The 25,462-nt window shown below is 35.1% G+C and overlaps 1 protein-coding gene across 2 annotated transcripts in view; it reads right to left on the minus strand.

The window, feature by feature from the left end:
• Positions 1-1,063: 1,063 nt before the first annotated feature.
• The window catches only part of LOC135074378 (guanine nucleotide-binding protein subunit gamma-e), a 54,395-nt gene continuing 29,996 nt past the window's right edge, over positions 1,064-25,462 (minus strand). For both annotated transcript variants that reach the window (XM_063968647.1, XM_063968646.1), the window contains exon 4: positions 1,064-3,925. In XM_063968647.1, the coding sequence (XP_063824717.1) occupies positions 3,820-3,925 (106 nt within the window). In that variant the 3' untranslated portion in view covers positions 1,064-3,819. The remainder of the gene's footprint in view (positions 3,926-25,462) is intronic.

Genomic DNA, 25,462 nt, shown 5'->3' on the forward strand with positions numbered 1-25,462 from the left:
ATGACTACTATCACTCTACTTTACCTACATCATGTGCTTACCTACTTACCTGGTGTGATGTGGTGGACGCGGATCTTCGCAAGCTGGGCAGGCGATGTAAACCGCACCGAAGCAAATAACGGAGGCCAAAACACGCTTTGGGTCGCTGCTATCAGAGTCAAAATCTATTTTCTTTGTTTGTATAGACTATTTAAATAGGCGGAGTTTTCGGAGGCCAATTTCAGTTCATTGCTGGACGTGGTATAGGCCTCCCCCGAAAAAAAAAACACATACAAAGAAAGAAAGCTCTTACTATTTTTTTACCACTCTAGCCTCTAGCAAGTACCTTCTTGCCAGATTGTTCATTTCCGATTATTGTATTATGGACCAGCTACCTATCATTAGGTACCTAATTAGGTTTGTATCTAACTTTGGTGGAATCTGCCAGCACTGTGATCCATCTACTTCTGTGTTAGCAGGTAATCATAGTAGAGATGCCTTCCATCTTATTCTTATTAACTTAGGAAAGAGTCAACAGGCATTTACTGATTAGCTGGGCAGGTAAGTTTTGCCTTAAACTGCATTAAATTACAATATTTTCATCTTATAAGATTGTTCAGAGGGCTTAGTGTGAGTTTACATCAAACCTCCTCACTAGTGAGCGCGTTAAAAAGTATATAAAAATTTTAGTTCTTGAAAGTTTCCGCTAGGGGCGCTGTACAATCCATCATACTACTACTACTTTGCCTGGCCCATTCCTATTTTATTTGGGGTTGGCCCTCCGCGTCATGCGTCTCCAGGCGGCTCGGTCCTGGGTTGTCTTACTGTTAACTTGGGCTTCTTTGAGGTCGTTATTGATTACGGACATCCATGTAATTCGGGGTCTTCCTCGTCCGCGGGGCTTAGTTTGGATGTCTAGCACTTTTCTGGTCATATGGTCGGGTGGTCGCCTCATACATTTAATGTATTTTTTTATACGCTCACTAGTGACGACGTTTGATGTACAGTGTACACTCACACTAAGCCCTCAGATATGTATTTCTGATATTTCTTCAAAGTCATTCGGATTATTGAAACAACAAAATATTACAGATTTTCATTTATTTCAGTGATTACTGATTACATAATTATAATAACATACGATACCTTAACCTATGTTGATTCTAAAAAAATCATTTCCAATATCACCCTTAGCTATTTATTAAATTTCAGATTAATCCATTAAAAATTACTGTTTTAAGTTAATTCTTATCTTATAGTAAAATATGAGGGTGGAGTAAAACGTGGTGTTGTCTAAACGCTAGGTTTTATACGTTAAAACAGTTTTACCCCCGCTCGATACACTTCAAGACAATACATTCGTGTCAAGGAAATACACAATCTTTGGTTTCACACAACTTAACATAAAAACGCAATAACTTAAACGAAAAACTTAACATAATAAAGGATTGCCCCGGAAATCGCCGGAAACTTTCAAATTGAAAAGTTTTCAAGGGAGAGCTTTGCCACCGAACCTCGACCGAGGTCCCTAATTATCATCTACTTCATTTTAAATAAACAATTACTCCATTTTATTTATTATCATCTAAGGTTAATTCTCTGAATTGCAATTTTATCATATAGATTAACAAACAACTTTGATTCTTGTTTCTTATTTTTAAGTAACGCTACGAATTAATCGCTATGTTTCCTAATTTATAACTATTTATTACTAAAAAGGATAGGTTTAATGTGGAACTGAATTGTGGTGGAGATATGGAAACAGATATAGAGCGGAGAGAAGAGGAAGATGGTAATGGCATGTGAGAAGATGTAACGTAGAAAAGTACGTATAAGGAATTGACATAAGTTCCCTATGTTAAGAGCGATGCAAACGATACTATAGCGCAAGCTCCAACTCGTATGAAAATGGTCTGCATGATTTATTGTCGGTAATAGCATGTCATCCATATAGATAGAAAACTGGCGACGCTTACGACCGTGGAGAATTCTCTAAACAAAGGGGAAGTATATTCACAGCCAGAATGATTTTCCATACTTCAAGTCTAGATATGGTAAGGGGAAGGTATTTTTTTTAAGTTTTAGAAATGTTTAAGTTTAAAGTTAGATTTTATTTTAATCTATAATTATCTACAGTGCGTAAGTTTATTTTTTTACTATTTTATTCAAAATTAGGATTAAAGGCAATCCTTTTAATGGAATGTTAGATTAATAGCGCTACTCAGGCTCAGATGTCTCAAACTTTACAGCGACGACGTGAATCCGTTGAAATTTTAATACTCCAACAGAGAATTCGCATCAACGCAGAAAAGTTTCAGCTTCCAATCCAAGAATTCTTAGATATAATTTAGAAGAAGTTTATTTGGAAACTACGATAGTTTGCTTTAATAAGTAAACTTTGAATGACTTAGGTAAAATTTTCAATTTAATTTTGAATTATATTAAGCTAATCAAGTGCTAGATTTAAACTTGATAGTTGATTTTAATTACTTATAATGTTTAATGCCGGGTGAGGGGTTAATGAAACCATAGAAGATGTGGTTGAAGGCGGTAATGCGGAAACAATAGACAGAGAAGGGATGAGGCAGAGGAGTATAAATATGATAAAACTGGAGTATAGAAGATCGCTAAGAGATATTTTATAGAAGCATTACTAGATAATGGCACTGCGGAATGTACCTGTGTTCATAAAAAAGTATCCTAAACCTCCTTAACAATTACTTTGGTTTCGAACAAGATTATGTTATTTCACAATTTTATCGTTCAATTTACCTTAAATTTACTTTCTTCGACTACTTTAACACCACCGACCTTATCGTCCCTCATTCCTTTTATTGCCAATAATATCCGAACCTCATCATTCCGTGACTCAGCAAATAGATGTTAAGTTGTGATTGCGATTTAACCCTATAGTTTAATTATAATATCGTCAAACGCGTAGATCCTTGAGCTCTAAGAATCTTCACATTCAATGTACAATTTTAAACTAATTTCAGATGGCAAAACTCTCCCCTGTGCCAAGAAAATAAAAGCTACAATTTTATTATTGCGCCGGACCAACTGAATCAGCAGAATCATATTGAGCAGGTTTCGGTTGGTCCAGGACAGAATCCAAATCAACTCCATACAAAAATGAAAAAGGAAGTTGCTTTGTTTTGTATGGAACTGCTTGGGTTCTCTTGTTACATTTTGTAACTTTATTTCAATCCAAAAATCTAAATGTACCCAATTTCCGGCAATTCTCAAGACAATATCAAAACAAACGTTAAAATATAAATGTTTAAATCTGATTTTAACATACGTTGTTCAAATTATAATACTTTACATTGTTTCATTACAATTTTTACTTCCAATATTTACTTTCGGTTACAACTACCGATAGATTCGTGTCCGAACATTTTATTACTAGAAATACAAAATTTAACGTATTTACAATCATTTTTAACGTTTCAACAAAACATTCATAAGTACATCCTTGCGTCTCGCACAGTCAAAATGTACATTCTTTACAACGTCACTGAACAAAAGGACTAGATTTGTTTGGGAACAAAAAAACTAAATAACGTAATCAACTAAAGCGACTTAAGTTTTGGCTTCGCTACCGTTACCATGATGTCAGATGGAATATGTTGAACTACATTTCTATGTTCTTTATATTGTCTGGCAGTTTCGTTTCTTTATAGCTTGTCCAAAACTTGTATATCTTGCAAACTTTGTCTGTCTTGAGCAACACCAATTTTGTGGATGATATTATAGACCAGACATGCCGTTCTTTCCCGTTATCGCCTGAAGAAATCATTTTAGAATTTGGTGATATTTTTTTACATACTTTTAATAATATTACATGATGATGCATTTCCCTTTTTCGGCCCAAGGGTTGTTTTTCTTGTCGGGGGCGTGTATGAGTGGATCGTTTTTCTCGTTTTCTTCCACATACTCCCGCATCCTGTAACAAAGAACGGGATCATTAGTGAGGGAAAAACTCGTTGGAGTATTCACTTCGCTCGCGGTAATGTGCGCACGTGAAGTGGTCGCGGACTAAACGTTGGAAATAATTTTATCACGTTTCTTTATTAGGAGCCAAATTTTTTTATGTATTACGATTATTGGTGCTTTTTTCTCGGAAACCGTGATGTTTTTGATGGAAATATCATTACCTACATAATATTTGATTTTCTAATTTTCTAAAGAAAGGTTAAGTAGACAACTACTAAATATGTACTAAAACATACAGTAAATTCAGAACCTTTCACGTGGAGGCTAATTATATTTCATGGTAAGCTAAACTATGAATAACAGTCCTTAACCATAATAAACGATGGTGTTGTGTAAACTATGATAAGTCACGTTTGCCCTCATTCCTGAAAAGGAAAACAGTTTGTATGTCCAAATATACTACGAACCATTTTCCTTAATGTTCACGTTGCTTATAAAATCTTCATTGTTGAACAAACATTATGTTAGGTTCTGGAATGGAGGCCGCGTACCGGAAAACGCAGCGTGGGACGTCCACCTACAAGGTGGACCGACGACATCATAAAGGTAGCAGGAAAGCGCTGGACGCAGGCCGCTACCAATCGATCAACGTGGAAAGCATTAGGGGAGGCCTATGTTCAGCAGTGGACGTCCTATGGCTGAAATGATGATGATGATGATGTCCTACATGATGTCTCAACTTATAGCTGAGATTGTTTAACAGTTAAAATAAATGAACAGCTACCCCATATTCTCTTAAAAAATTCAATTAAACATCCCAACTTAAGAAATGGAAAAAAAAAGAAGAAAGAAAAAAAAAAAGAAAAAAAAAAAAGAAAAGATAAAAAGATTATGAGACATGTAGAGGCTCCTTAAGAGCAAAATGACGATTTGTAAGAACTATTTATTAGTCTAAACAAATAAAGAAATTTTGACTTTGACTTTGACTAATATGAAAAGTTAGTTAAATTACAATCAATGGCCCAAGTTTCTTGGCACCTGTTAATATATTATTGTTCTTGAGTAATATTCGAAGTTTTGCGCGAAGGAACGGCGTTTTATTTGAGTTTGCCTGAAAATTGTATTTTATTAGGCAATTCACATGCCTTTGTGGGGGATTCAATTTATACTTTATCCGGGCTGTGCAAAGTTTCTTATACTTCCAGATGGTTAAGGTTTAAAATGTAGAGTTACAGTTAAGACTATTTAATTAATCAAGTCTGTGAATTCCGCTCTTTCAAAGAAAACTTTACAGCATGTCCCGTTTCATCCCCCTTTCAAAAACAGCGGTAAAACTTCTCATGTTCTTCCTGGCTCTTACACTAAGTTTATACCAAGTTTCATTAAAATCTATTTAGCAGTTCAAACGTAAAAATGTAACAGACCATAATACTTTTATATTATTATACCCTAGCTTTTGCCCGCGTGCAATTTTATCTGTCACAGAAAAGCTTTATCGCGTGCATCCCTGTTTTAAAACCCGGGATAAAAACTATCCTATATCCCTTCCCGAGACTTAAACTATCTCTGTACGAAGTTTAATCAAAATTGGTTCATTGGTTTAGGAGTGAAAGTGGAACACAGGCAGATACTTTTGCATTTATAATATTACAACTACAATTTATTACTTGAAGAATATTATAATGATAATGTTGTTTGTCTTTAATTATGATCTTAATCAAAATGTGTCCTTGCCATAACATAAACTAGCAGATTTGTTGTAAAACCAAAGCAATAAAAATATAAAGGTTCTTTTACAACCACTTAGCGTCGCGGACCGGGTATTATGTTTGTTATATCTGTCATGGCGAAGGTTGGACCGGTATCTGGACGACCTCATTCATAAGGCAAAATACTATGTAAAATAATAGTTATAAATAGATTAAGCGCACTTTACTGTAGTTATTTCCACTAATCACAAGAAACTTGACCTTCGCTGGTTTGGTTTTTTATTGGCGATCGAGCTGTAGGTCCTGCAGAGCAGCGGTGGGAACGAGAGATGGGAATAAGTAGTCTTTTTATCATAAAAAGATCAACATGTTGAAATAATACAATTTAGGTGATCTTACAGTTTGGAAACCGAAGAGAGAGCAGATAGTATGCACCCAAAAATAAAAGAAGTCGGAATAAAAATATTCAAATACATAGCGATAATGATCAAAGGTTTAAAGAGGTAAGATTATTACCAAAAGATAGAATAGAAAAATGTAAAAAAATCCAACCGAATTGAGAACCTCATCCTTTTGTTGAAGTCGGTTATTCTTAACTATGGGTTGGTTCTGATGTTACCAACCAATTTTTGCCTTGATTAATTAACTCTAATTTCAGAAGTTACAAGTCGGTTACTTTTTACAGACAACCATAAATTAAATTATGTATTAATATCATTTTCGTGATTGTTATAATAGATTTTAACAATCCTTCGTCTGTTTGTCTATGTAGATTGTACAACTTTTTGCATGATAACAGCCTATTTGACCCTATTCAATGATAGGTAAAACCCCTAAAAAGGTTTCTGGCGACGTCGCCAGTTAGATAAGAAGGAAAATACTTTATGCGAGACGGTTACGACTGCATAAATGAATAGCAATATACAATTACCGGGCATAATGAAAATAATGTCAAAAGAGCTAGTAAATTATGCTTATATCGTATGGAGAGTGGTTATTTTTCTTTGAGGATGTTTTACGGTGTTTTGACTTTTGCGTCTAACGAAATACCATTAGAAGTGCTTATTTTATTTATTTTAAGACCAGGAGATATTATTATTGAAACAATTGTATCGTTAGGAGTTTGTGTGTGAAAATAATGAGTAGATTGATTCTTACTAAAATATAATTGATTCTTACTTCTTTTAAATCATTTTTTCAATCATTACTTTTTAAGCTAATCAATAAAATTACTGTGGTTTGATAGCTGTAAAGATTGGATGCTCACATTAAGCTGGTGCCCGCTTTATCCTGTCTCTAGTGCCTTAAAAATTACTAATACCTAATCATAATAATTATCATAATTTAAAGCCATTTTTAAAGTGAATTCTTGACTGGCAAGCGCTATTACCTATGCAGTTTAAAGCATTTCAAAAGCGAAAAGCTCATCGGTTCTTTATTGCTGTCCACTAAAATGCTTTCGTCCCAAACTAGATTTTAGATCAAAGCGGAGAAAAAGGACCAAAAAATATGCTAAAAGTGCAACCTATTCCAACGAGCTGAGGCTCTATTGAATAAAACAGTCACGGCAAAGGGAAATCAGCATAAAATACACAAATTTTATGTGTGAAAAACAATATTTTTGGACCCGGGTCGTATAATATCTTCCGGGCAAGGTGTCCGGGCAGTTTGTTGAATATTTTATCGGAAGCTATTCCTTTAGCAAAACGCCTAGTTGTCAATCGTTGACAAAAGATATAGTTCGTAAGTTTATGTTTTTTCGTTCACGGAATAATAATGAAGGTTTGTTCGTTCGTTTCAGTCAAATGACGTCCACTGCTGGACAAAGGCCTCCCCCAAGGTTTTCCACAAAGAACGGTCCTGCGCTGCCCGCATACAGGCTCTTTCCGCGACCTTTACCAGATCGTCGGTCCACCTAGTAGGAGGCCTGCCCACGCAACGTCTTCCAGCCCGTGGTCGCCACTCGAGAACTTTAGGAGTACTTAGGTATTGCAGGTCAAAAGCTCGCTCTTAATTTCCCAAGAATTTTATTGAATTTTAGTAATTTAAAAAAATAGTTGTATGCTATAGACAAACCCATAAAGTCGAGTTTACATAGCACATTGTTATTATCTCAAACAGAAAACAATATTGCAAGCTATATTCATAAACGCACTATATTCTCGACCTTCACGAATTACGAATTCAATATCTTAAGCGTTCAGTCAACAAGTATCAAAGGCGAATAACCAAAGGTTTCTTCAATATCAGTAACAGGGCAGCCAACCGACAGATATAAATTCAATAGGCCTCAGTCCTCATAAGAGGCATCAATAATTCAGAGGCTGTAAAAAATAAATCTCAGAAAAGACAGCTCTGTTATAAGAGTTTTCTCTGAAGGATTTTTACTGTATAAATAGAAGATGAAATAAGCGGTCTAATGAATTATGTGAACTTTTAATGATGTGACATTAAATAATGATTAATCTCAGTCTCAATATGGATTTGTGAACGTCATGATTGTTCAATATAGCGTAGATAGGCAAATTATTCAATATTGCATCACTACAAATTACAAAACAAAGTCGCTTTCCGCTGTCTGTCCCTATGTATGCTTAGATCTTTTAAACTACACAACGGATTTTGATGCGGTTTTTTTAATAGATAGAGAGATTCAAGAGAAAGTTTTATAGGTATATTTAGCTAGCACCCGTGCAAAGCCGGGGCGAGTCGCTAGTACCATATAAAACTTGACAGTAACAAGAACTATGAAAGTTAATACGGCATCGTATAGTAATAGTAATATTAGTAATCCAGGTGCTACTAAATATTAAAGTAGGTTTAATACCTTCTCTTTGTTTTCAAATGTTGATGGATTTAGCAATTAGTGAGCAGAAAGGTATATTATAATATTCGATTTTAATATCAAATGACCGTTTTGCCCTTGGCAAAGTTTGGTACTGAACTAGCTGATCAAGTAGATTATTTTGAGAAGGGTCTGCTGACTTATTCTGATCTAGATCATCGTTAAAATGTGTGTAAGATCATCGGACAGTATTTGTAGATTAATCTTTTAATTACTTTGTTAATATCATGTTTAATATAGTTTCGCTATCTAATGTAACTAAGCAGAACTTGAATGGTTAATAGCTAAATGTTACTACGATAAATTATCTTATAGATGAGCCATTTCGCAATAAATACCTACACTAATGGTGAGTCGATAATTGTTAAATAACCATCAAATAACATAAAACATGTTGGATAAATAATGTTAATAAAATTAAACGGTGAGTTTAGTCCAAAATTTAATTTATGCGAACAAAATGTAAAGAACAAAAAAGTTCTCGTCCAATTTGACTACATAATCTTTGCGGTAAAAATAGCTAATACTTCAGAGGGAATATTATACGTAAATTGTTCCAAAACAACAGAAGTTCGAACATAATGGAAAAGTTTTTTTCTCTCGACTTTCTGAACAAGCCTTTTCAGTACTTCGCCACTGGAGGGGATGACCCTAAATCGACTCATTAATAATTTATTACGTTCTAAAATCGAATATAGAAAAAAGTTTCAGAACATGAGAGTACCTACTTTTAAAAATCCGAGCCTTCGGCCTAATAATGCTTTGGTATAATTATAATATTTTTTGGGATCAGTTGGAAAAGGACGGCGTATACAAGAAAAAAAAACACCATTAACTGGTAAAAATACAATTCGCTAGATGTCGTTATCAATATTAATAATGTACAATATTCAGTAACGTCAATGTAACCAATATCGTTTCGCACCAATATCGCTTCACGCAATATTCACTATATTGAACAACATTTTTTTACAGAAACTTAATTAACAGCTCCTAATAAAAACCTTTTTGTCTGCGAAAATAACAAAAGAAGGGCCTCCATACATGTTGATCGGCTAAATTGACTACATTAATTCTGCCGAGGCTCGGGATTTTTTCGTTCACATGGAAAATCCTGTACTAAAAAAGGCTACAAAAGACGTAAAAACCATTAATCTATTCCCTTATGTACATGAAAAGGAACTACAATTCCTTTTATCTGGATTGTAGCAACTGATATCGGAGCCCCGTTTTCAAACATTATGAGAACTTTAACAACCTTATGATTATGGCCCAATAGGAACTTACGAATGTCATATCCGCAAAAACTGAAACCTCAGTTCTTTAAAATCCAGGTGTATCCTTTAAAAAACTAAATAGCTAGAATTAAGACAAAAGAGTTTTGAAACCATGTTTTTAAACGTTATTTTTTGGGTTACGGAACAAAATAAGTACAACAAAGGACGCCGAATAAAACTGTATAAATATTTAATTAATAACTCTATACAATATTTTTATCTCTACTTGAATGTGCAGTCATAAACAGCACCTTGTAATAGGTGAAACTATTAAGATACTCTAAACCTGAAGTTTCACCATACGACTCTACGAATTGTTTTCATACATCCGTAAATTCCAACTTCCTACCAGTTCATCCAAAAATGGGACATAAAGAACCAACTTTCAGTAACATTCGCCCACTTCTTCAAGACTTGCCTCCAACTTTGAAATACGGCCATTCCATTTTTTAATTTTCCCCGCTATTTCTTGAATTGAGAGAAATGATGGCTAAAATCGGCACAGTTACTTTATATTGGCACCAGAATTTATTTTTGTGGCTATAAAATTGAATAATACTATTCAATATTAATGCAAAAGTTGAAGTTGCAAATATTTAAATGAGGTCGCTAAGAATGTTCTTTCAAAAAGTATAAAATCCTTTGGTAAAAAAATTATAAAAAAGAAGATGGTAACAAGCTTTTCACTAGTATCAAAATATTATGTTATTTAGATTAGAGTTGTTAAAAATATACGTACCTACCTTCAAAAACAGTTCGAGCGTATTATTAAAAGTGGCCTACAATATTTAGTTGCCATATGAAATGGGGCAATAAACTTATTCTCTCTAACAACACTATTCTGCAAAACCTGTCTACATCGTTCACATAAAATACCTAACGCTTATGCTAAACGTAATAAGGTCGCAAATCGAATGCCAACAAATTCCGTGCCAACTGATACAATTCTAAAATCCAATCTCCAGGTGAAACCGCAAATGGCTGCAGATAGTATGAGGGGATATTGTCGAATTAAACTGTGATTGGGTGGGTCCTGTATAATACGGGGTACAGTTTATCGTGGCTGGATTACATGAATCGGGGGAACAGGTACAAATAACAGTTACAGGTGTGCGAGAGAGAGAGAAAACTTGAAAACATTGTTCTGATTTTATCTTGTTTCTAAGTAATAGGGTGAGTAGCTAAACAGCGAAACGTGTAAATTTTGGGCTACGTACGCCATTATTAGCAGATCGACTGCTCTACATTGTAAATATTGTTGCAGTAAAATAGTGATTAAATAATAGATTTTACAAAGGGAATCATTTTTTGATTTTGCATAAACATTTTGAAAAATTTAGTGTATTCAGAGCTTTTTTTAGGAAAGGTCACTGATTGACTGACGCACTCACTCATCACGAAATCTCAGAAACTACAAGTGCTAAGAATCTCAAATTTTCCATGGGGGTTCCGTTAAGAACGTGGGTGCTCACTAAGAACGGATTTTACGAAACTTCACCCCTAAGGGGTTACGAAGTCGCGGGCGGCCGCTAGTTGGTTAATAATACTCAATAACAATCGTACTCGAACGTTTCAGTGGCCGTATCTCTACTCGTTCGAGTGAAAGCACTTAAATATTATGAAGATTTACTAACTGTTCTGTTTTACTATGGCATAACTAAGAGCTCACCTATTGTTGAATCTAACTTTGATTGGCGTTGAGGAGTAATTTTAGGGTAGTAGTGTTTGTACGAACTTATGTAACAATTTTAGAACAGAGATAACAAGAGGTGCTTATTCAAGGCCTAAGGTTATGTTCTAAACTAACTGTTTGATGTTCTTTGTAACTAAATAGGACTCTAGGCTTGGCCTTTGTTACTTACTTTGGTTGTTGTTGTGAGGTAATTTTGTGCTTGGAAAAATGTTAATGTACAGTTTTTTAAAACAAACTACATAGCTGTGCTCGCGACTTCGTACGCGTAAAAATAATAATATAGTATACTCGTACATTGGTCATCACAAAAATCGACCACCCCGTGACAAGCACTTTCAAACGTATGCATCCCCACTTCCCACCAATATTGGCACCATTTAAAAGCCTAGTTCTAAACTTCATTTAATTAAAGGAAAGGTTTTTACTCCAAAAATGTGTCTGGAGAAGAATCCAGAGTCACTTATTCAAAAAATAGGTAGTCACGCTTGAGCCAACTTTTATGGCTATAAAACTGTTAAGTTGGGATTAATCGCTATCCATCTGTTAAAGAGGACAGGTGAGATCATTATTTGGTTTTTTATCCATAAAAATTGGTCACATTGATCCTAGAGGTGAGCCCAAAGTGGGGTCTTTTTTCAAGTCACATTTATTGTTTAAGCTAATCGTTTATTAAGAAATTAAATGTGTTTTTCTTTAAGGATATTTATTGGGCTTTCAAATAACACCAATATTGTTGGGGCACCATGATTGTGTCAGTAGAAACGAGTTTTCCTGTAAAACCGATTTTTGCGATGACCAGTGTATTTCCCGTTCTTGCAACATTTTTCTTTACTGCTCCGCCCCTATTGGCTGTAGGGTGATGTTTTATATCCTTGATAAATGGGTTATCCAGCAATTTTCAAATCGGACCAGTTGCAGTAGTTCCTGAGATTACCGCGTTCAATCAAACAAACAAACTCTTCAGCTTTATAATATTAAGTATAGATTAAATCCTATTTTATTACTGGTTGGTATCCTTCTTTATCTTGGTCGGTGATTAGCGTAACAGGATAGATTTTAGTAAGATTTTAGATCCAAATGAGGTTGCATGTCCCAATGCTGCCGGAGGCATATTATTATACATGTACGAGATTTTAAAACCAAGGTGTACTATCTATCTCCTTTATCAGTTATCTAGTCCTAGTTAAGGTAGATAATTTTAATTTATCTACACACTAATATTATAAAGAGGTAAACTTTGTTTGTTTGTTTGTTTGGTTGTAATGAATAGGCTCAAAAACTACTGGACCATTTTTAAAAATTCTTTCACCATTCGAAAGCTATATTATCCACGAGTAATATAGGCTAAATTGTATTTTGGAAAAAAAAATAGGGTTTCGTAAAATATGTAGATAATGTAGTCCACGCGCCCGAAGCCGCGGGCGGAAAGCTAGTAGGAGAAATATAAGGAATATTTTATACATTTATTATTCATAAGCTGAGCATTTTATATTGGAGAGCTGAAAGAAAACCTATAATATAAATTATTTACTAAAGAGAAATATAAAGTGAGTGTTCACTTGAAAATACATTAAAAATATTTCAATATAAAAATATTTAACTTTAATATTACGTAGTAATCATGAAGTACGCGGTACCTGAAGCTTTTAACAATATTCTGTTTTCACAGAAGAGAGAATAATTAAGCTCTGCGTTGCAAAATAACAGGTTGAAATGTGAGATTTATAAGTTTAAAGCTTTCAGTTTGTTACGAGAATATCTAGTTTCCCAACACAAATGTGAACTGCTATATTTTGTGAAAATAATTTGTAAACTCAGAACACAGTTTGTTTATTTGCTTCGGGAAATTTCCAAATACACAGTGAATTTTAATAAAACAAAGGTTGTTTGTATTCGAGAATGATAAGATGAGTTTGTATTATAAACAAAGCATTTTATGTAAGCAGTATTTATGTAGGTATAGCTTACACACAGCGGGCTGGCTCAGGTGGATGACATTTTCAAGTAAACCTAGGCGCAGACCATCGATTTTTCATCGGCCGATAGTTTAGTCGGGCAGTTGATCAGTATGGGCATGTATGGAAGTGCGCACATTACACCGATTTGATTTGGCCGATTCTTCATAGAATTTAAAATCGGGCACAACTATCGGCCAACTAAAAATCGATGGTCTGCGCCTAGTCTAACTTAAAAGTCACCTCAAAATATGCTTACGGGGTTGACAAATTGTAAAGGACGCACTCTTATTAACCCAGAAAGGGATCGTAACCGTATCAACTCGAGGCGGTCAGTATTCTTTGTATTAAACTCCATACTGCAACGCACACTTATCCGCACCGTAACGTAAACGCCTCACCTCACGGTTGACAGGCGAAAGGCGACGACAGCTCGCGAAAAGCGATAACGGTTTTGATCCTTTTCCGAGTTGATAATTTATTCTGCTATGACCATTATCAATGCTTCTGCTACCACCAGGCGTTTAGTTTTGATCCGAATCAATAGTTTAACCGCCTCTGTGGTCTAGTGGTAAGACCACCTGCTTCAGACGCCGAGGTCCCGGGTTTGATTCCCAGTGGGGGCAGATTTTTCTGTTCGGTTTGGTTGGTGGTAGGGCTTGTTCTAAGTCCGCCTGGGTAGCTACCACCATCTTACCTAAGTCTGTCGCCATAACAACAATGTTAACAGCATTATTGTGTTTCGGCAGTTAGAGGTAAGATAGCCAGTTCCTCCGTGGTTGAGGATTCCGGGTGAAGCTCGCTTCCACCTTCGGCCTGATCATCACTTACCATCAGGTGAGATACAGGCCAAGAGCTTCCTCGTTGTGGATAAAAAAATATTTTTAATAATACACGAATATAGTGTGCAATATCGCGCTTCGCAATGGCTTAAACAGTCTTTATTTTTATTTGTTCTTGAATTTTCTTGCTTTCGCTCTATCTTCCACGCTGAATAAAATCGATGTGTACATTAAGCGGTTGATTGGATGATGTGGTCTACTTCGTCAAAACATGTACTCATAACTGTGAGTGTTGTTAACCCTGTACTGATGTGTGTATTACTTTTTTAACTCAGCACGTTATGGTTTGGTAACCAACTGTTTTAATAGTAGTCTCTACACTGATTTTACATTTAGAGACTTTTTTAGTATTTTAGGACAGCTCTCTAGCCCATCAAACCTCAAGCAGTCGCTTAAGACCGCGTAACAATTATTTATTGATTATAAGCTTAACCCAAAGGTAAACTGGTAGAGAATGCCTAATGGCATTAAGTTCGCATTTTGTACCAATTCATATGGTATTAAAGATTAAATAAATAAATACTCTCTACTTTGTTTGGCCATTGAATTATTTAAAACTATACGATATTTAAAGTGCTTATTAATTTTTAACTTTTCAACCGACTTCAAAAAAGGAGGAGGTTCGACCCGTATGTTTTTTTTTTTTTCTATGTTTGTTACGCGATAACTCCGCCAATTATGAACCGATTTGAACAAATCTTTTTTCGGCGTATAGGTAATACCTCAAGGGTGGTCCCATTTAAATTTAATAATAGAAAAAACAACCCCCAAGGGTGGAAAATTAGGGATGAACTTTTTTATACGCAATATCTCCGCCGATTATTAATCAATTTGAACGATTATTTTTTTGTTGAATAGGTATTATCAAAAGGGTAGTTTCATGCGAATTTGAAGAAAATATTTCACCCCCAAGGGTGGAAAATTGGGGATGTACTTTTTTATACGCAATATTTTTAATTTTTAGTTTTTTTTGTGTTCACGCATTTGAAGTCGGTTTTATTTTTTTAAAAAGTTAATTATTATTTATATTATTTACCAGCTAAAGATAGTAAATTGTAAGTAACAAAAACAAAACTCTCTCGTTAATTTCACTGACTAAAATGAACAAGAACTGAAATTATGTTCCGCATTTGAAGTGTTAAGTACTAATCTTTTTACAAAGAGGGATTATCGGCTCCCTGAACCACTACCAAGTTACATAAAGACGTTACGCGTTTCAAATACGCAACGTATCCGATTTCACTGTAATTCGATTGTCCGTTGTAAAACAAGTAGGTGTGTAAAGGCCTTAAATAGACCTCGAACTTTTAGTAATTCTTTAGTAATTCCAAAGAAACATGAGAAAATTTTCTCGAGGTGCCATGTTAATATGCGAAGAAACATTTTCGATTACGAGTAGGTATATCAATTAAAGGCCAATTTATTTTAAGTTTCCGTGTTTCGTCCTTAATTCAATCATTGGAAGTAAAATCATATTTTAGTACCTACCTACTCTAAAGCTTGGTTTCTGATTTGAGATTATAGCTTGGTCATCTTCTACTCAAGGATAAAGTTAATTTAAAAATCCACATACTTGATTAGATGAACACGCTCAAGCTAAAAATCTCACTTCAAAAACAGGGCCTAAATCGTTATACCTACCTACATACAGCCCTGTATAAATTTTAATGAATTAAAAATGTATTCTAACCACCGACGTCACTCCTTCAAATAAACTTGAAAACCGAGCAACACCCTCTTATTCTGGATGAATAGTCAATTAACCATTCAATCGAATAAGGTCAAAGGATATCCCAATTGACAACTGACTCATCGATTATATCGATGAACGTTATCTTTAGAAGTTTGAAAGGCATTAACAAACATCGTTTTGATAGACTTGATTGAAAAGAAATTGTGGTAAAGATTGAAAATAGAGACTGGGTTTAGTGAGCTGGTATATCAGACCATACCATTCGTTGACAATATTTATTAATTATCTACGCAACGTGAGTGTCGATGTACAAGGATTTAAGTTTTTAATTTTTAGTTTTCTCCTTTTCCTTCAAAAACAAGTGAAAGCGTGGGTAACACTAATAAGCGAATATTTTATATTAAATGCGATAGCCAATAAAATAGATATTTTATTTAGTGGAAGTACAAAACAGACACAAGAAACAGACGCCGGGAAGGGGTATCTTTGTTCAACAATTACGTCGAAACTAATAGACGTAGAAATTTAATACTAATAATACAATGCAAATAAAACATACTTTAACGACCTGGTTTCTCTTGTGTTGGAAAATAAAAAAATCACACTATAACGATACTGATCCAGAAACATCTGAAATAATATGCTTATGCAACCTTTTAGCTGCTTAAACTTAACCTCAATTTAGATTTTTCTACCACCATTTCGGGACAACATAAAATCTAGAACTGAGAATAAAGGGGCGGAAGAAACTCAGTAGCCATTCGTTAGCCTGTTGTTCAATGTAGGAATACAATTTATAAGACCTAATAACTTTTCCCCACGGCTTCGCCCGCGTTAGTCTTGGCCTGTCATAGAATGTCTTTCGCTATACCGTAGCCTATGTTCAACACGGATAATGTAGAGATGGTCCTACAAGGTGGACCGACGACATCATAAAGGTAGCAGGAAGGCGCTGGATACAGGCCGCTACCCACCGGGCAACATGGAAAGCATTGGGGGAGGCGTATGTTCAGCAGTGGACGTCCTATGGCTGAGATGATGATGATGATGATGAATGTAGAGGTACAAAAAAATCAAATCAGATTTAAACTGGATGAACAATGTTTTGGTTTTTCATAGGAGCTAGCTATTGAAACATTGAGTCATCTACATCTACGAGTATGTTAAGAAATAATTCCATAACATGAGAAAAACAGGAAACTACTGAGAATGGGAAATACTTAGCAAATTGCTTAGTAACAATGTGGAATCTTAAATCTTATTGTAATTGTGTTAAGTGCCTTGTTGCAACGAATATATTCTGATTGTCTGTACATTCAGCGTCAAATAGTTCGTGACCCCCAAAGTGGCCAAAAACTTGCTAACGCAACCTTATTCCAATTATATTGTTTTAAACTTTCATGGTCACTAACATTATTATTATTACTGACGGGATTGCTACCATGTACCTTAATTTTGAGTTTCCGATATTTCGGCACTGTTGCAAGCGCCATAGTCACGGAGTAACTGAGGAAACTTGCGGGTGAGATGTTATGGGCAGACATATTATCGCGCTACCTCTTTCGCAGTAATTTAAGGTACATGGTAACCATTCCGTCAGTAATAATAATTAACATTATTCCAATTGTAACTTGTTTTCCAATTGTTTTGGCTAGGTACCTACTTTGAGTGAATTTTAACACACCAATTTGACGCTGACTGTACGTACATATGGTGATAGCGCAGGCTAGTATCAACTGGAGCTTATGGCGAAAATATAACAAGGACGCTTTAGTGGAGTCAAGGTCATATGGTATAGGCTCGTTAAAGTAAAATAGCTAGTGCTTTTGTTATTTTGATGTCAGTCTGACCTTGGTTGCTAAGTTCGTACGTGTATATTGCCAAGGTATCCGAAATGAGCGACGACTACGAAGTTTTACTTAATCAATACCATATTATGTAGGTAGATTTACTTGTTTCATAGTATCTTTGTAACTTATGATAGATAAACAAAGAACTTTATTTATTGTCTTTGTCAGCAAGTAAGTGACTATTGATATTAAACTTACTGACATGAAGAAGATTGTACGCAAAGTCTGACAACGCTTCAGTCAATTATGTAAGTACTATTAGAGGCCGGTAGATCCATTCTCATAAATAAAACACTGGATACTTAACTTTCACAGTATATTGCCTTACTTAGCACAAAAGCGCGCGGAGTCGTCTCCGCGCGTCCCTCTATTCTGACGTTTGATTCTATGACAGCATCTCATTGGCCACAACGATACCGTTATTTTAACGTTATAGATTTTTCATAATTAACAGTACCTACTAACTTCTTAGGCTGAGTTGCACCACCTTATTTTAACCGTGACAATAACAATAACCGGTGCATTTTGTATGGAGTTTGACAGATTTTTAACGTTTTGACAAACGTTAAAGTAAGATGGTGCAAGCCAGCCTTAATGTTACCAAAGCCCTATTTTTCCTTTGAGATTTTAGCATTACTTAGGCTCTATTTCGAATTCAACTGGTCAATACATATTGATTTGAAATTAATTAATTCTGATGACATGAGCCAACTTTTCAAACGATAATGTAAAAAATATATTACATGTTAAATTATAGTAATTTTCAAGATTTTTAACGAATTGTGCCCAATCCCTATGAAGAAATTAAATTACAAATCTTTACTCTACAATCGCGGCTTTTTACTGAGCAATTAAAAAGTACTTATTTGGTACTACAGAACTTTTAGTCCTCAGAATTTGCATTCCCGTTACAACTGGTATAAGTATCAACTTTTTATTCGGATAATATAATTGGCCCAGATTTCGTCACATTTTGGCGCGTCAACCCTAGGGGGTGGGTAGGGGGATGGGTCTGCGGGTAGTCGCTTTGTTTTTGGGTCACTCGTCCCGAAAGTAGCCCAATATGTTGATCAAATTTTATTCTTATTCCGCTGTGCGTGCTGGAGTGTTTTTTCAAGATGGCGCCTATATTATTTTTGGCGAGATTCGCGTGCTTTTAGGGAAATGGACGACGTATGTCGGATTTTTGGCATGTAATATCCGTTGTAATACTGTTGGGACAATATGAAAATATACTTCAAAAAATGTCTCTTCTTATACGAGGATTACGGCGTCGGACTGCCAATTTCGGAGTTGTTACAGTTCTTAAAATAATAAGAATCGATATTATGACCACCTCATAGTAAAACCACACTATCATCATAGTACGTACTTAAATTGGAATTCAAAAGAAATTGGAATATATGAAAATCTATCTACGCAAAAATAATGATGATATTGATGGATTACCAAAACAATAATAACTTACTTGATAGTTCTATCATTAGCTAATGTACCACAGAGTAGTAAACGTACAGAGAAACAACTCAATTAGGTACAACGATTAATTAACCTATACGCGCAGGGCTGTCACGTACGTTCACAAGGGAGTAATAATGTCAGCTAGGAACGAAAAAAATATCAAGAAAATGCATCGTGTTCAAATGCAGACTGTGCTTTGAGGAAACCGGATATCGAATCCTCTTTCTCTATCATACACACACCACTTGTGACATCGTTGAAGCTTGAATGCTATATCACTTTTCATTTCAAAATACATAGCGATAGTCTGGTATATTGGACTGGCTGCTAAATTACACCTCCTTCAGTCCTTCATGTTTCGTATCGTATTGTTTAATTTTCTACAATGGAAACACAGTAATACGCAAAAACAATATGACTGATATCAATTTAATTAGTTATGTCAATGCACTCCTGGATGACTACCCTCATCGTGACATATTTGCGGACCCTTGGCATAAAATATTGTCAACTTGCCAATCCTTTTGTGAGCAGTGTTCTCTTTAGTCTTTAAGATGTTGTCATTATGTTTGTTGTTACCTAACTATTTAATTACGTAATAAGGTATAAACCTGTGTAATTAAAATAAATAAATAAATAAATAAAAATAAATGTAACGCTGAGTTGAAGCAATAAGAATATTCTACGAAATATTAAGGTGGTCCCATTTTCGATCCAAATACCCAATTTTCCCTCTCGGTAAGAGCCGAATTTTCAGTAGAAAACTTATGTGAAGACTTAAAAGAAATTATAGAGATTGTGACGTATTATTATTTTCTTTTTCAAAGCTGTTTAACCGATTGAGTCCCAGACGGCATTAATTAATGTCATAACAATTGATTATCTATTGTGTCTAGATTCGCGGATCTTGAAGGATTAATAAAGCATTCTCACAACACAGATAACTTTTAATGGATTAAAGAATTAAAAACAAATGAATCAAAGAAGTTTCCCAACTTTTATTTGGTTTTCGCAACCATTCAGTGCAGTCCTTGGCACCTTCTCAGCACTTACCCTACGAGTTACGTATGGAATAAACAAAAGGCCCGTAAACATGTTCTTTTAACCCGTTCGCAGTCATAACCGTAACGGAAACACATCCGAACGTGCACGGCTTTATGCCAAGTGCCAAGTTTCTTAGGGCTAGCGCACACTGGGCGTGTTTAGAGCGCCAGATTTGTGTAGAATTTATGTAAAATACGGTTGTTTTGTTTATTTTTATAAATTGTGGCGTTTCTGTCGCCGTTATCTTAAAATATCGAGTTATTTTGCAGTAAATAAAAGCTTAGAGTGACTTTTGTTGTGGTTTCAGATGCAGTACTAGGATTTAACGACTTGGAAAATTATTATTATCATTTAGTTTTATATTTTACGAGAAAAATCATTCGGTTGACAATATGTTTTTTTTTTAATTTTGAAGGAGGTTCTTCAACCTGGCAGCCCATTGTCTGTTAGGACGCCTATGCGCATTATGTAATATGGTTAGGTGCAACCTTAACTTTACGGCATTGTCAGCTGAGACATTGTGACGTCACAATGACGTCATTTGTGACATACTTCGAACAATAACGCGGGTTGATTGTGGCACAGCCCGCGAAAACTGGCTTCCTCACAAAGAACAAACTAAAAAGAGTACTCTTAGCAGAAAACTTTTATTTTCATGTCTTAAAAATGTGTTTAATAGTTAGATAAGATAAGATAATACTTTATCGCCTCGTTTTTACATGCTTTACAAACCTAGAAATATAAACAAAATATTAAAAGACATACGAGGCAAAAGGATGAGGCTCAGCATAACCAAGCGAGCGAGTTAAGTTCTAAAAAAACTGTAAATGGATGGACTGAATATTTCCAATGTGATTTTGGTTCAAGAGAAAGCAGTCATAATGGTTTTTAGATTCTGAACCATCTCAAAAAATTTGACTGAATTTGAAACTTATTTTGCAATGTTAAGTAATCCAAAAACGCTAGTAATAATTATTATTAGACTGTTCTCGTTGAGTTGTGACAGTATGACTATTTTTGTCCCGTTTTCAAATTCGGGTCGACCATTGTATTCTGATCTACGTTTAGACACAAACTGCTCGTTTGTAAACGGAGCGAAATTATCGTTCATCCTGCAATGAAATGGTTATGCTTTTTATAGAGTACAAGTAGGTACTCGTAGAAAGAGAATTCATTTCTATGAATGGGAAATTAGATACGTTTCCATTATTTTTTAGATCAACGGTAGATACGAGTAAGTCCGGCTTCAAGCCAGGATTTGGAAGAAACAGACCTTATTAATGTAACAATCTAACTATAGGTCAGTTATTTTAAGCTTTTGTTATTCTCACAGTTCATTTTCAACAACAACCCTTTTAACCTGAATTAAGATGGAGGCTGAATTTCAGTTAAGAACTTCAAGCTTAAGAAAATCACCATCGATGTCACTAGTCTCTACCCAATCGTCTTAAAACGGTCGCGGGACTTTGCCCTACATTTTAGAGTTCCTCATCGGAGACCAAATCTCGTTACTGAACTCTCGATTGACGTTATCTAAGACTAAGTGAATTTGATTACAAGTTGGCTGATCAGCAAACAGATCTACGCAGGTAGCTGGATAGCTGGAGAGGTTTATTGAATTTGCTGATACCCCCCTTTTTGGATGTTTTTCGTAGTTTAGGGACAGGTAAAACTAATGTAGAGGTCACTTAATGAGTAAGGAAAGGAGTTTTTTGAGTTTGGAGTTTGTTAGAATCAATTCAGAGTTGTTATTTGTTTGCCTGGAAAAATGTTGTCTATAAGGTCTGGCGCTTAACTCAATCACTTGAGGTATGGGAGAAGCATGGGTGGGGCGATATTGACATATTGTGACGTGATAAAGCATATAATTCTGAAGGAGATCTGAAATCTTGCTGACGTTTGACATTAAGGTGCGTACGGATTGCGCGTACCCTGGTACGCGTACTCAGTTTACGCGTATCCGGAACGCCTAGTCCATGTATGTATGGACCAGTCCATGTATGTATGGACTAGGCGTTCCGGATACGCGTAAACTGAATACGCGTACGCACCTTTACAAAAACACCTTCCCGCTCCCATTCCTTAAGCAGTGACTGAGTTAAACGCTAGAGCCATAGTTTTCTGTGACAAAAAACGATGTCCAAAGTCCTACGTTTATTTTTAACAGCCTTCATCAAAAGGAGGAGGTTTTAGGTTGGTATTTTTATTTTATTTTGTTTAATGTAATTTTTTAATTTATCGAGTAAACTACTAGCTACTTTACTTGCCAGCTTTATGTGTGATCATAATATATTTTGAAAAGAATTCATGTAAATATTTAAAAAAATATTATAGATAAAACAGCTGACCTTTGCTATTACATAATGTAGAGTCGAACCCAACAAAGAAACTGGGAATTATTGAATTTAAAATATTAAAATATTATTATGCTGATTCTTTTAACATATTCATTCATCAGTATTCAGAAGATTTTGACATCTTCGGCTGTGGCTGTTCAACAATGTATGAAATATGAGTTGATATTGTATAGAATAAAATATGCGCGAAACAACACATCAACAAGCTGTTATAATAACATTATGAATACAAGAATTATTATTACTGCCTTCAAAGTATTTTATTAATGAAAATTATTAAAGTTTATTTATTGCTAGGTTACGACTTCAGAGAGCAAATATTTATTTAATCAAATGATACTTATCAATCAACGATTCGTTAACTAACACTTCAAAATATTAATAACTGGTAAAGCATGCAGGGTGTAAAAAATGTATTGGCTTTTTTTTAACTTCAACAATTACTACAGGCATATGTATCTAAATTAGAGATGAAACGGATAGTGGTTTGGCCGGATACCGGATACCGGATATCCGGCGAGCTGCTAGGCCGGATATCCGGCGGCCGGATAGTTGGCCCATTGTCTCGTTTTATGTCGTGACGAGTGCTTCGAACGCGATCAGTGGGTCTAGTAGACCAAACAAGTCACACTTTTCGAAAATCGAATCCGTCCGAATAGAATGTCAGATTTTGCCACTTGTCTAGGGGGCAGATCGATTCGGGCGATTTCGGTTGCAATCGTGAGTGTGTAGTTGAATAGGGAAAATTAAATCAGTTTCAATTCAATTCAATTTCAGTGTCAATTGTAAAAGTGCTTTTTTAAAGCCTTCTTACAGAAATAAATGAGTTTTACTGAGTTTACTTGCTGTGTTATCTGACTGAACTGCATCATTTCATCAGACCATCAGTGAAAAAAGATCGCCTATTTAATTGGCTTTAATTCGACATTAACCTTTAACCGACGAGGTGCGGTCTCACAGACCGCTCCGGTTTTTGAAATTTCTGGATTGCAATGTTCTACTTACTCCCGTGTCCCGAGCGTCTCAGTACCTTCGAGTTTAGTTGCCCAAACGCCATTACAGGTAGTAGTTACATCGACGAGGGCAGTTTTAATAAGATAATTCGATTTAAAGTTCAACAGCGGTCTGTGGGACCGCACGTCGCAGACTACGTGACATTTTTGTACCATACTGAAACTGGCGTTTTTGTTTTAGACGACTAATTTTTCGTAAAAATGATGGATCCTGGGCCACCACAACCTAGGAAAAGGCATTTCCTAATGATATATTGATATTTGAACATAATATTATGTAAAAGATGGTAGTCTGTAAAAAAATACCGCGAAACGGGTGGTAAAGCAAACAGTGACATGTATTCTAGGCTCTGACATGCCAAATCAGCCTGATGTCATTGCACCAGCTGTAAAAAAGACGTACATTTTTGTCCACCTAAATTGAAAACGAAATTATCTTACAGGTGTTACCTATGCATTCCGAAAATGCTTGGCATGCGGTAAAAAAAATGTCCTGATTTTGCCTGATGTTTACCCTACGTCAATTTTTTTTGTGCATGTAATTTACGTGTCATTTATATTTATTTTATTCATTATGTTCACTATATTTAGGAAGGAGTATAGTTTTTCTTGCTTTGATTAAAATTTACAAGTTATATAGGTATTATTGAGCTCTAGTGTAATTTCAATGAAATTAAGGGTCAAAAAAGTTTTAGCCATATTTAAATAAAAAATATACATTGATATTATGTTTATTTGTAATACTATAATGTTCTCAAAAAATATGAAACCTATATACTTTTATACAAAAAAATATTACTTTTTGAGTAAACAGTATAGCGGTCCCACAGACCGCACGTCGCAGACGGCGTGACAAAAAAATCACGTCGTCGGTTAAAGGTTAACAGATATTTATTTATTTAGTATTCGTCATTAGAGTGAATAGCCCAGAAAAAGAAATTAGTTTTATGAAAGGCCTTAATTAATATGGCTTTTTTTGCAACTTTTTGGACTTTAACTATTGTAAGCCTTTTTATTGATATTTTACCTCAAAGATTAAATGTATTTCATTTTATTAAAGGAAATTGTCGTAGTTTTTTAATATCCGGTATCCGGCCGGATAGTGAGTTAATATCCGGTATCCGGCCGGATAGTAAATTTAGGCCGGATATCTGGCCTACCGGATAGTTACCGGATATTCATCTCTAATCTAAATGTTCAGAATAAGTTTAGATTGTGTTGTCTATGAAAATACACCAGATTTGTAATTTAATACATAGTTCGTACATTCTTTTAATCCGACGATCAGGTGAATGAACATCGCAGGAGGATGGTTGGGGATGGTTGGGGAAGGCCTTTGTCCAGCTGTGGACATAATTTAGCTGAAACAACTGATATTCGACCATAGACTGAGTAGTAGATACTTTATAGCGAGTTTTCAGTATAATTTCATAATAACTGCCGTAAGATAGTAACTTTTAGTAGGTTCCGTAACTTCCAGAACTAATAATTTCACCCTGTATAATTTAGGCAGTCATTTATATTTAGATAAAGCTGGAGTGTTGCAATAACTTTCATCGTATCTTATCGTCTAAATATTTCGATATCTTTAAATATCTATGATCGATCGGGCGGCCTTCGATCGATTTATATTGGATCTATTAACACCTCGGCCTAGTGTTGTGTGGCCTCAGTATGGGATTTGCACACTTTGTTTTATATTTGGCGGTAGTATTGCATTTTTTAGGTACGGACAATGGTACTAAATATAAGTATATTGAGCTAAATATTGTAATAGGTGTTCTTGGTGAGCTGTAGAGTCACTCCAA

Source organism: Ostrinia nubilalis, chromosome 9, assembly GCF_963855985.1.
Source record: "Ostrinia nubilalis chromosome 9, ilOstNubi1.1, whole genome shotgun sequence".
NCBI classification, from domain to species: domain Eukaryota; kingdom Metazoa; phylum Arthropoda; class Insecta; order Lepidoptera; family Crambidae; genus Ostrinia; species Ostrinia nubilalis.